At 38.4% G+C, this 12,405-nt stretch overlaps 1 protein-coding gene across 2 annotated transcripts in view; it reads left to right on the top strand.

Annotated features, from left to right (window-relative positions):
* Positions 1-12,405, top strand: part of LOC146856277 (CD209 antigen-like protein C) — a 295,861-nt gene that overhangs the window by 127,974 nt on the left and 155,482 nt on the right. For both annotated transcript variants that reach the window (XM_085650715.1, XM_085650716.1), the window contains one exon: positions 5,787-5,846. In XM_085650715.1, coding sequence (XP_085506841.1) covers positions 5,787-5,846 — 60 coding nt within the window. The remainder of the gene's footprint in view (positions 1-5,786; positions 5,847-12,405) is intronic.

Below are 12,405 nucleotides of genomic sequence, written 5' to 3' on the forward strand. Positions count from 1 at the left end.
TTGGCCCTGCTAGAATGAACACTCCATCCCATCAACGTACTAGTAGTCAGTGCTTAAGCGTTCTCGTAAAGAACAATTATAAAGGGAGTGAGCAAGATGCGCTACTGAAAGACAATACTTCAAACAGATCACCACTCTGAAAAGATCATTCTGTTAACTCACTCCAGGCCTGATGTGTCAAAGGGTTTTAACCATTCTGTATCTATGGAGAAAGGGGTTGATACATAAGGGCCTCCCTGTTGTGGTCTGTTACACTACACTTATGACCTACCACTATTTATTCCAGGGACAATAACCACCAGTAACACCTTCATGACAAACAATATACTGCTCCAGCCAACTCTCAAAATTACTCACCTCAAAAAACCACAACCTATACAATCTACATACAATTCAAACTATTTTTATTTTTATTTGGTGTATGCACATTTAAGGGTTATTGCATGGAAGTCAATTTTCTAAACACATTTATCTACTTGCCAGCATTCCATGTGCATTACTACATTTAACAAAATACAAAAAAGTATATAAGAAAGGATCTACTGATACCCTTTAAAATAGCCATATCCTTTTCTGCTTTAATCATGGCACTATTGAATTTCATTGCTCATTTTCTGCTATATTTTCAAACGCTTAGCCTATTGATAATTCGTCCTCTTTATTATTTTTTATGTGATACAAATAAAGATATATTAGCTTTCGTCTTCTTCTCTTGCAACCAATATTTTCCAATTTTTACTTTCAATTGTCTGCATTTGTTCTAAAAAATAACAGTTATTCTCATTAACGATTTTTCGAGAAGGGCAGATAAAGTAATAAAACTAGCTCTAGCTATATTGATCAATCAAGCAATAAACCTTTTTTTCCTGAGTCATTTTGGTGAACTGAAATGAGTCAGGTATTTCTTTTAATACTTTTAGCATACATAAAGTAAAGTTAAATTGGTTTTCCTATAGCGTTTCACCTTCAAACTACTCTTAAAGGTTGCATTTTTCTTTTAATGAAACAATTTTTGAATTATTGTAACATTTAGTATTCCCATTAACATGCTCATGAAACAAGATAGGGATCTTAATCACTTTCACCTAAAAACATACAGATAATAAGAAACATTTGTTTATTGTGTGGTTAATTAAAAGCATTACGATACATAGAGAAAATAAATATGAATTCAATTAAAAAAATATTACATATCTTTCAGAATACTAGAACAATAAAACATTGAGTGCAAAATGGTATACGAGCTTGCTAGAATTAAAATTGATGCTTAATCCACATAGTGCATCTATTATTCCTATACAATAAGACAAAGTGGTCGGTTGAGCAATGAAATCCTGCATGTGCCAGATGAATAAGGTGGCTGAGGCTCCCAAGAATTTCTTCTGAGCGGCCAATATGAACTTTACAAAACCTGACAATAGCTGTTCCTCACTGCAGTTAAACATATTAATGGCTTATTTGCGAGTTCTTACTTCTAACCCAAGCAGTGCAGATTAAAAAAAAAGAAAAAGTAATTTGGCCTGTTTGAGTGCTGTGCAAATGCAGAGAATACCAGACAGTTCATTTTAATTAACAAATACAAAATGTGATTGGTGTATCATTTTTCCAACTCTGCCTAGTCCTACTAAATTTAAACAGACCGAATCTCAGTCTCGGAGAAATCTGGTTTCACAGCCTTTCCTAATGCAAAGGTTAAGTATGATTGAAAAAAAAGTTTTTTATATGAGCTCCTAAACAGATTAAACATTAGCGAAAATGAAACACCAATAGGCCCTGTTTAAAAGATATGAGTCTCACATACTGTTTCAGAATGCCTTTTAAGTTACTTTGAAGTGGACCTTGATTGACTCCAAGTTGGTCCAATCCCTAGGTTGTCTTGGGCATTTTTCTATGAGCAGCACAAACTTGATTCAGTCGTTTTGGGGCGATTTAACTCTTCGCATAACAATGACTTTAAAGAGACATCCATAGCAAGTTTGATTGCAAAACAGAAGTGGGGAAGCATGGCTTACGAGGTGTTGGTTTAGCAAACCGAAATGTAGACTAATCTGTGCTTGGGTTGTCGGAGAAAGAAGAAAAATAGTTGCATAAATAGACTCATTGAAACAAGGTTTAACCAGGTTGATAGTTTGCCCTGAAATACTTACCTTAAGCTAGGGCTAAAAGAAATGTAGCTTTTATAACTTTTAAAGTTGTGGCGAGGGAGGGGCAAGAAACTTCGCTCAATAGGTGACAATGCAAATGACAGCAACACTGATTTTGATATTAGGATGGATAGATCGAGATGGTGGCCACTTGCCGCTGAAGCCATACTCCAAAACATATATAACCTGTGCATGGAGATCTGAGATCCAAAGTCTTTTGCAAATATGGCAATATTTTTTGAAGTGTTTACTGAGAAGAAATGACTGACACAATAAGTCTTCAGGACCCTCAACGAGCACTGGAGGCCAAGACCAGCCTTGTCTAATAAGACTGTATCATCAGCTTATTGTAAGTTTGACACAGGCATCCTTCCTAGTTTTGGTAGATAAGTTCTGTTCTCCCTGAGAGCTGTCCCAAGGTCTATGACATACAGATTTAAAAAGTATGGGTGCCAATAGACAACACCACTTTAGGCCCTGATTCATACTGATTGGGTCAGTGATGTGATCTGCCTGCCCGAATTTGATGCAAACCCAGGTCCCATGGTACAGTCGCTGAATAGCCCTCAATAGTAGCAGTGGAATTCCCCCTCTGTGTAGCTATCTCCATAGAATATTTCAATTAATACTATCAAAGGCAGTTTGAAAGTCTATGTACCAAGAGTACAAAAGAGAGCTACCAAGGCGATCTGAGAAACCACCATCATCGATAGAGCTTGAATATTATCTCTAGTGCCGCAGCCCTCACAAAAGCCTGTCAGAACCATGGAATGAGCTGTTTCTTAGTGGCCCAGTTCTTCAAGTCATCTAATAGAAGTGAGGTATAAAATGCAACATCAACGCCAATTAGAGTCATCATTATGCAGCTTTTAGGATCCGTGCAGCTACCCATTTTACAGAGGGTGTGGGACACTGAATCTAGCCAGGAGTAGGGTATCTCCTTGGTCTAATAGCACCCATTAAACAGAGAGGATAACAATGCCTCCTGAAACTGAATATCTAGTTTAAAAAGAGCCGCAGGGATGCTGTTTGGCACCATCTGACCTCGGCTTTTTTATGATCGTGGATACCTTCACCAGTTGCCTATACTACTGGTTATTTATCAGGAATACTGAATGGTACATTTGTCTCTGAAAATGTGACATGCAGTGACCCAATATGGTTTTGCCAGAGTGTTATAGAACCAATATGGTTTAGTTGGGCTTGTAAAGTACAATGCCTAGTCTGTTTACGTAGATTCAGAATTTCTGGAATCCCTATTAAATATTAGTGAATGTAATTCAATCCATCGTTTATCGCTGACTTCCCTTTTAGCCTCCCATGCATCTTTCTTATATGCGCGCCTAGGTTCTCTTTTATGTTAGTCCCTGAGTTTTCAGCAAGGTCGAGACAACTTTGAGTTCTTTGTAGAGCACCGTTTGCCTATTTCATTTCTTTCTGTACCATCCGATTGAAGGGATAAAGAAGGGTTAATCCCTGATGGGTTGATCTTGCCACCAAATGATTTAACTAAATATCTCACAAAAACAGACCAAAATGTGGCTAGTATGTTGTTTACACCAGGAAGACCCAGATTATATCTAATCCTTTTAGCAGTAGGTGTAGCCAACCACTGACCTAATTTGGTGTTTTGTTTGAAACCCCCCCTTTTTTTTTACCATCTGCACAAGACATCTGTGCATTCGTAAGAACTTGGGGCTCAGTGCCTCTGGTGTGCATGTGGAAGGCTTGAGGGAAGTGATCACTTTCCGTTCTCACAATTTATTTTGCATGGAGTGGACATTCTTTGCTCACTAATGTTCATCAGTTGCATAGGATGATTAGTGGCAAAGTGACCATCCAATGTTCTTTGCCTTAAATGTGAAAAGGTATTGAAGCATATCATGACTGCCTAAATGAAAGACTAGTCTGGCTGGCTTTGGATAATCCAGACTGTTCTGTTCTTCTATAAATTCATTCACCATTTCCCCTTTGGATACATTTGAATTACAATCATCCTAAAAAGGTTGTTTTAGGAAAGCAATCTTGTAGGTTGAACAACACTTTAACTATTTGAGATGGTGATTGCTTTTTCTGTGCATAATGTGAATAAATGTAAATTCTGTAAAGGGATCTATTTTCTAGCCAAATTAACACAGCCTGTATATAAGGACGATCAATTCTAATACATTTCTGTCTTGAAGGTATATTTGATGGCACATAACTTACTAGGCCACCACATTTACTCCCCATTTATAGATTTCAAAACTGGTACAGAGTAAGCTGAGTGAAAAGGAAGGTGAAAAGTGTCACAACTCCAAGACTCCTGCAAAAAGATAATGTCATAACTTTCTTTAAATTTAGCATTGTCTTTGTCAGATTGAAACGGGTGCTAGCCACCTTCGTTCTATCAGCAAAGGGAGGAGGCATCTCAGTGGAACAGTTGAATATACTAAAGGCAGTCTGACTTATTGGAGGGGGTTCTTACTGATGCCTGGGGGTTTGTATAACCAAGACCAGTCAGCCCTATCCCAACAGGGAAAGATTTCCTTCAGAAAATAGGAATAGGAAGGTTAGCTGGTTTCACTGACTTTTTTTTAATTGTTTTTTTCTGGGCTGAATCGTTTCAAAGACCTTATTTTAATCTTGATTCGAACCATTTTGAAGACACTTACATGAGTCAATTTTAGGTAAGTAATTTTGAGGTGATAGCCTACCAGAGTTAATTGAGCAACATTTGACCCAACACTCTGCCCTGTTTTTAATATTCTGTAATGTGCCACTGTCTATGTTCTCAGTGTCTTTTACCTGTTCTCCCTCACTATGTAGACGTCTCCCGAAGTCTACCCATTATGTTTCATGACATGCCAAAATATATGATGTCTCAATTTTCTACTGCACATAGTCTATTTTTTACCTTGTTTTTCAATGGTATTGACTATGGTTTTCCATCAAGTCCCATTAGTAATAAATGCTCACAGACAGATGACTGATAATCATAATCTGTTAGTGTCATTATAATCTGTCAGCGTTGATGATACCATGGATAACTAGCTGACCTTCGTCTTGTAGAAATTAGAATACAATGAACAACTTGAAACAATTACATAGACTGGAATGTTGTTTTTATTCATGAATGGCAATTGTTATCCATTTTCTTCCCCCTGGAATCCATGGTTTTTACATTTAATAATGTCAGCATCATAGATAAATCCTGGAAGACAGTGGTTCATCAAATGTTTATAAGGTTGGGGAATCAGTTTGCATTAAACAATAGTCATACAGGCATATTCATGGTTAGTCATGAATTGAACAGGATCTACACTTGATTTACCAGTCATTTCCTCTAAAATAGTGACCTTTAAAGCAATCACTTTATTCTTTTTCTTCCGGACTGCCTACAGGATATCATTTTTTAGAAACACTATACACAAGGACTACTTTATAGAACCACAGTATCCCAACCAATCCGCCAGACACTTCCGGATCTTATTCTATTTTCCACTTCAGTTTAACCTCCTGCTGAACACTCACATTCACCTTCAGATCTTAGAAAACTAGAGGGAAGGGGTGAGTGGGTGTGGGGAACTGTGTTTAGTGGCTGTCTCATGTCCTGTAGTGCACCCTCTTAGTAATCTGGTGCTTTCTGGTATCTGTTCCTAGGTTCCGAGGACCTGAGCGCTGCACTGGTGAAGGGCACCAAAGACCTAACAAAACTCCTAGGTAAGTCTGGCTTCATTTGCTGAGCTGGTTCAGGATGTGGTGAAGGGTTACTGTCAATATCTGAAGGGCACCCAGAAAAAAACATAATACTTCTTGATTCATTTTGGCCAATCACAGACATGTATAGTATATGTATTAATGTATTTATATTCTAAGTGATGACTAAGAATGTAGCTCAGCAGTTCTACAGGCTAAAATCATCAGATTAGATAAGGGCTCATTTAATTGTCATTAGCCACTCTATGGGGTCTCTGATGTACTGGAAATTGTTTGGGGTCCACTGAGAAAAGGTGATTTAATAAGGGGGTTATTTTACAGATCTTGTATCCTCCTCTTTGGGGGAAATAGGTAAAGGATTGAGACTGATGATTACGGCATAGTATTCCGCCAATCGCAGTCCCATATTTTAAAATTTGCATTAGTCATATGCTCAGAATTGTGTCTATTACTGAAAGCTAGTCACAGCCACCCTAAAAAAAGATGTCATAGGCAAACCTGGCTTTTCTGGCTCCCTAATGCACTTGAGGCAGTCACTTCCTGAGCCATATTTACAAGATTTAGGATTTTACGAGTGTAAATTTCAAAGAGGTAATTTTCAAAGTATTGTGCACTTCCAATTAAATCCTTCTCATTCTTTTAGACATTTGGGTAACATAAGACCACCTCCACTCATCACAAATGAGTTTGTTTGCAAAATGGAGATCAATCATTGGCAGGACCAGTGGCTTCTTTGAAAGATTAAAAAGTGCTTCGCTGGTAGCATAGATGCAGGACAAGACTAAAGCCTAAACAACTGATTGGAATAATTCACACGAATAAACAATAGAAGAATGCAAAGTTTTTCCCCTTTTGCAAAGTTTTCAATATTTCTCAGTTTATATTCTCCGGTGGTGATTGGTGAACTTTGAAAGTCCTGGGACATATTTACCTAATAGATCTTCAGATCATCTTACAAACCTTGTAAACAAGGAAGAAATACTGTACCATGATCGTGAAACACGGCTTTCACTAAATATCAATGAAGAGAAAAGGCTGAATAGGGGTAGTTCCATTGTATTTAAACCATGTATTTATTCATGTATGTTTTCCTTTGTGTGCTGTCTTGGGCCCCTTTGACCAGAGGAGAATAAAATTCCCTTAAGAAGAAGTGATGGCTATGGAGGACTCAGCGCCTCATCTAGGGTTTTGAAGGAAATGAAAATCCTTCAATTTCCAGGGAAAGCTCTAAACGCATAGTAGAACCGTTGAGCTTTGTTTCCCCCACAATGAGAAATAATCTGTTGGACTGTACTCCTAATTAGAGTTTCCTACAGAGATTAGAGACTCTTCAGTTCCCACCAAACTGAACATCTAGCCCACCATATTAACACTTATACTGTGATCTTTGCTCATACAGATTGCAAGAATTTTTATATTTTATTTTTACTCTTCTGTCACCTGAATCCATTAACTTGCTTTATATTTATTTATTGTCAGATCTAATATATCTTACTTTAATATACTAACGTGCAAACGCCGTTATTTGCATGCATTAGCACATTAACATTAAACTACTTACTATGCAGATTTGTGTGCATCTCAAAGGAAAACATGACTCACTTGCATGTTCATGTGCTGCAGAAATAAAAATGAAAGAAGCAACACAACCTACACAAACGTGTATGAGCTGTTTGTAACATGTAAATAGTCTGTCATGGTTCTTGCGTGCTCTCATGATGCATTTTTCAATAAAGTCATCTATTTTGTATTTTCACTTAGCAATCTTGCAGACAAGGCAATGTTCGTGGTAGAAATGAAGTTCAAACTCTGTTGAAAGGAAAAGCGTAGTTTATTGACAAATCTCAAACTGCCTAGCCTGGCGCTCCCCAGCTCCACATCTGAACATTCTAAGGCGCACTCCTGTCACCTTCTTAGACTGTACCAAAGAGGAAGGGGAAGGGGGGGTTTAGGAGGTACCAACACGGAAAGTGAACACGGATGTGAAAGGAGGTTATAACACACCTCCTTTCCCAAAGAAAAGAAAACCAAAGGATAGGGAGAGAGAAAAAAGAAAGAAAGAACAAGGGAAAAGGAGAAAAATAATGAACCCAATTAAGGTTACATACATAAGCAAAGCGCCACAGAACGTCATCTCATATGCCGAACCAAATATAGAGTAACAAAATGCATTAAAACAGAACTCCCATGACAATTATTTCATGACATAGTCTCCATGCCATCTGGGTGGTCTCACACTCCTGTCACTGTGCTTGACTACAGGAATGCTGTCTTGCACTCTGTACTTCACATCCGACTTGCTGCCATTACTCTCCTCTGACTATGGAACTAAACTGTCCTTACTCCGCATTTTCCCGTTAGACATAGTAACCACATTTCTCTTGACATCCTTTATTGTAGCCGGACCATAATATTTATTGTACTTGTTGGCACCATCGAGAGGTCTTTTAACTAGAACTAATTGACCTGCTTCCCATTCACGTGACTTGGCTCCCCATCTACAATCATAAGCTTGTTTGTACTTATTCTGGTTGCACTAAATTCTTTCCCTGGTTGATATGTCATCTCTTGCAATAGAGCTGTCTTCAAATAACCAGTTGGGTGTAAGTTTTGATCCTGGTTTGCGTACCCTTAGAAGACAAAAAGGAGAGTAACCAGTAACACTGTTGGGAGTGATGTGGTATGACCAGATAGTATCTTCGATGGACTGAACAATGGGTTTGCCTGCAACCATGGCCAATTGTATAGACTCTTTGATCATTCTGTTGCAACGTTCCACCAATCCATTCGCACGAGGACAGTATAATGGAGTGCGGATGTGTCTTATTTCCAGACTGGTAAGAAATTGTTTCATTTCCTCAGAAACCAACTGTACCCCATTGTCCGTGATGAGAGTATGAGGAATACCTTCATTAGCAAAAACATCTGACATAAAAAGTATGATAGATTTTGTATCTACCTTGTTGACAAATTTAAGACTGATCCATTTTGAAAAATAGTCTACTAACACTATAATGAATCTCTCCTGCAAACCTTGAATTTGAAGGGGGCCAATAATGTCCATACCTACTTCCTCCCATGCCTTAATGGGCACATGAACCGGTTCCAGGGGTGTTTTCCGCGTGCTCTTGGTTTTATCACTGAGACCACAAGCACCCTTTGACCAAATCCTCTATGCAGTTGTCCATGCCAGGAAACCAATATCCTGAACGAAGTTTGCTTTTAGTAAGACTTCTACCCAGGTGGCCCTCATGAGCTATTTCACTGGTATGCTCTCTGAGTTCTCCCGGTGTAATTACCTTGTCTGCTTTGAGCACATTGATGCCTGTAATTGATAGTTCATCTCTTATGTTCCAGAATGGTTGTAGCTCCCTGGGAAGGTCACTACATTTCTTAGGCCAACCTTTAATGATCTTTTCTTTAACCATTTTTAGGGTGGCATCCTTAGACATGAGCATGTTCCATTCTTCTTCTAAAATGGCAGGAATGTTTAGTTGCAGGATCTCGAAATCCCTGTACTGTCTCCAATATGTTTATCTAGAGGTAACCGTGAAAGACAATCAGCTACCTGATTTCTGTTGCCTGGAACGTATTCAATATTGAAGTTGAAATTTTGTAAGGACACCAGCCATTTGCCAATGCGAGGTGTGGTTTTTTCTATGTCTTTAGAAGAAAATATTGACACAAGAGGTTTGTGATCCATCCTGAGCACGAACGGTATACCCCATAGAATGTATTTGAAGTGATTTGTGGCCCAAAAACATGATAATGCATCTTTCTCTATTGTAGAGTAGTCAGTAGTGAGGAACGTATCTTTGGTACTATCAAAATTACCTATGCAAGGTGCTATAGCAATAGCCTTTTTTAGATCCATGAATGCACTGTTGTGGATTGGCAGCCATTCGAATTTATTCTCTTTTTTTAAAAGGTCTCTGATCGGCTGTACTAGATGAGATAAATTTTTAATGAATTTGGACATGTACTCTGCCAATCCTAAAAGGGATTTTATTTCTTCTTTGTTGACAGGAATGAGAGCCGCAACCACAGCTTCTATGAGATTCATTTTTAGACTTCATGCCTTCATTGGACAATGTATGTCCTAAGAATTCAATTGATGCCACTCCAATCTTGCACTTGTCTTTTTTTATGGTGAAACCTGCCTCACTAAGTTTAGTGCATACTTTCCTTAAATTGTGGTTATGTTCTTCCTCATCTGCTCCATACACTAAGATGTCATCTTGGAAACAGATGGATTTCTCCAAGTCCTTAAGGACATGCTACATTATTCTCTGAAAAGTCACTACGGCTGAGGCTCACCCAAACGGCATTCTTAAAAATGTGTAGGTGCCAAAAGGTGTGGTGAATGCCGTGAGGATTTGGGATGCCACTTGATGGTATGCCGATGTAAGGTCTAGTACCGAAAAAAACTTGGCATTGTTTATAATAGACAACATTTCATTTATTTTAGGAAGGGGGTACCTGTCTACCCAAAAATTGGCATTGAGACTCCTGAGGTCCACACACATGCGAATCTCGTTACTCTCTTTTTTTGAAGTAATAACAATGGGGGCCAACCATTCTGAACTTTCTACTGCCTGAATAATGCCCAAACCCTCTAGTTTCTCCAACTCTTTTTTTAGTGGTTCCCGCATTACCAATGGAATAGACCTGGTTTTATGGGTAACTGGAACAGCATCTTTTTTGAGCTTGATTTTATGCATATAGTTTTTTAACAAACCTACTCTTTCAGTAAACACTTCTGGAAATTCATTGCATACCTCCTTTCCTGTTAGCGATCTATCAACCAACATTACCTGTTCTGTATTATTGGGGTCAAGCCTGATTCCCAACTCTTTCTGGTGTTTCCACCCCAGTAAATTACTGCCTTTCTTAGTAATGTAAATTTTACCACAGGTATGTCTATCTTTAAAAGTGATACGCATTTTCACCATTCCTACTAGGGGAATAGGATCTTTGTTGTACCCTCCTGGATATACGTCAGGATCTTCTAACATATATTCACTTTCCTTAAACATACTTTGAAAAGTATTTTCCTCGATGAGGGTGTACGGGGAACAGGAATCAGCAAAGGCCTTGACCACTTTTCCATGCAGTTGTATCTCACAAATGGGATAACTAATTGTCTCATCATCACTGTGTACTTGAAATATAAACTTGTTGTCTCCATCTTCTGTGGCTTGATCATAAACCACATGCACACTTTTTCCTACATCAAGGTAGTTACATACTTTAGAAAAATGTCCCACTCTGTTACATTTCCTGCACTGAACTCCTCTAGCCGGACACTTTAGGAAGTTGGCAAGATGATTAGTATTGCCGCATCTATAACATTTGAAATTTTCTTTCTTAAGTTTCGTTTTAGCAACATTACCTTTATACTCAACTTTTAAAATCTCATCCTCCTCTTTAACTTCATTAACATGTTTCTCTTCTGATACTGACTCTTTGCTACTTTTCATTTCTTTGACGCAAAAAGCTGTGTGCTCTATACTTTTCGCTATAGCCACAGCTTCTTCTAACTCTGGACTAAGGGTTAACAGCCTCTCTTGCACCTTGTGATCATTGGTGCAACGAACCAACTGATCTCTGATGAGCGAATTGGTAAGTGCACCAAATTCACAAGTAGCAGAGAGTCCCCTCAAAGTGGCTATGTATGATGTTACTTTTTCATTTTTTCCTTGTGCCCTCTGAAAAAACGTGTGGCGTTCCAAAACAACATTTACCTTGTCTTTGAAATGAGCACCTAATTTCCTCAGTGTGGTTGTGAAAACATCCACATCACCATCACCATCCTCCTCCCCAGTATCAGCAAGGTCTTCATAAATTTTCCTCCCTTGTGTGCCCAAATTATGCAGTAATATGTGTTGTTTCCTGGCTGGGGAAAACTTTTCTCCTCCTATTGCAATCAAGTATGAATGAAGCATTTTAACCCACCTATCCCATGGGATTTCTGGCTCCCCTTCATCATTTAGAAATGGAGGCGTTTGATTCATGTTTGTAATAGACATTTGACAATAAAAAAAACTGCAGGAAGATAAGGTAAAATCACAATTGACAAAGACAATGAATACAAGTCAATGCAAAACCATGGACCTGAATGGAGCGAAGGAAAAACAGGTTTCCTGATAAAAAAAATGAAAATTTTCACTAGAACAAGGAAATCAATGCAATAGAGTCTCACAAAATGCAAATAACACAAAAAACTGTATCTGCCAGCGAATATACACATTCTACATTATAGAAAAGGACTTGAGGCACACTATGTCAAAGAGCGAGAGTTTAGAGTACTTGAAAGCTCACTGTAGTATAGACGAAATAGCAGGAAAAATGACTGCACACAAACAAAACTGTGTCTGTCAGCGGTAATGCTTAGATTAAGAAGTAACACTGCAGGCAAGCTGTGCCTATCAGCGTGTAGATGCACTTACCTGTTGGAAAAAAAAGGTATTTTGCCAATCGCTTTGCTTTAGAATTGATGAAACAACAACAAGGCCAAGAAGTTCCTCAAGCTCCAGCTGGTTAAAGTGAATGCACACCAAAA

The sequence above is a fragment of the Triturus cristatus genome, chromosome 4_1, assembly GCF_964204655.1.
Source record: "Triturus cristatus chromosome 4_1, aTriCri1.1, whole genome shotgun sequence".
NCBI classification, from domain to species: domain Eukaryota; kingdom Metazoa; phylum Chordata; class Amphibia; order Caudata; family Salamandridae; genus Triturus; species Triturus cristatus.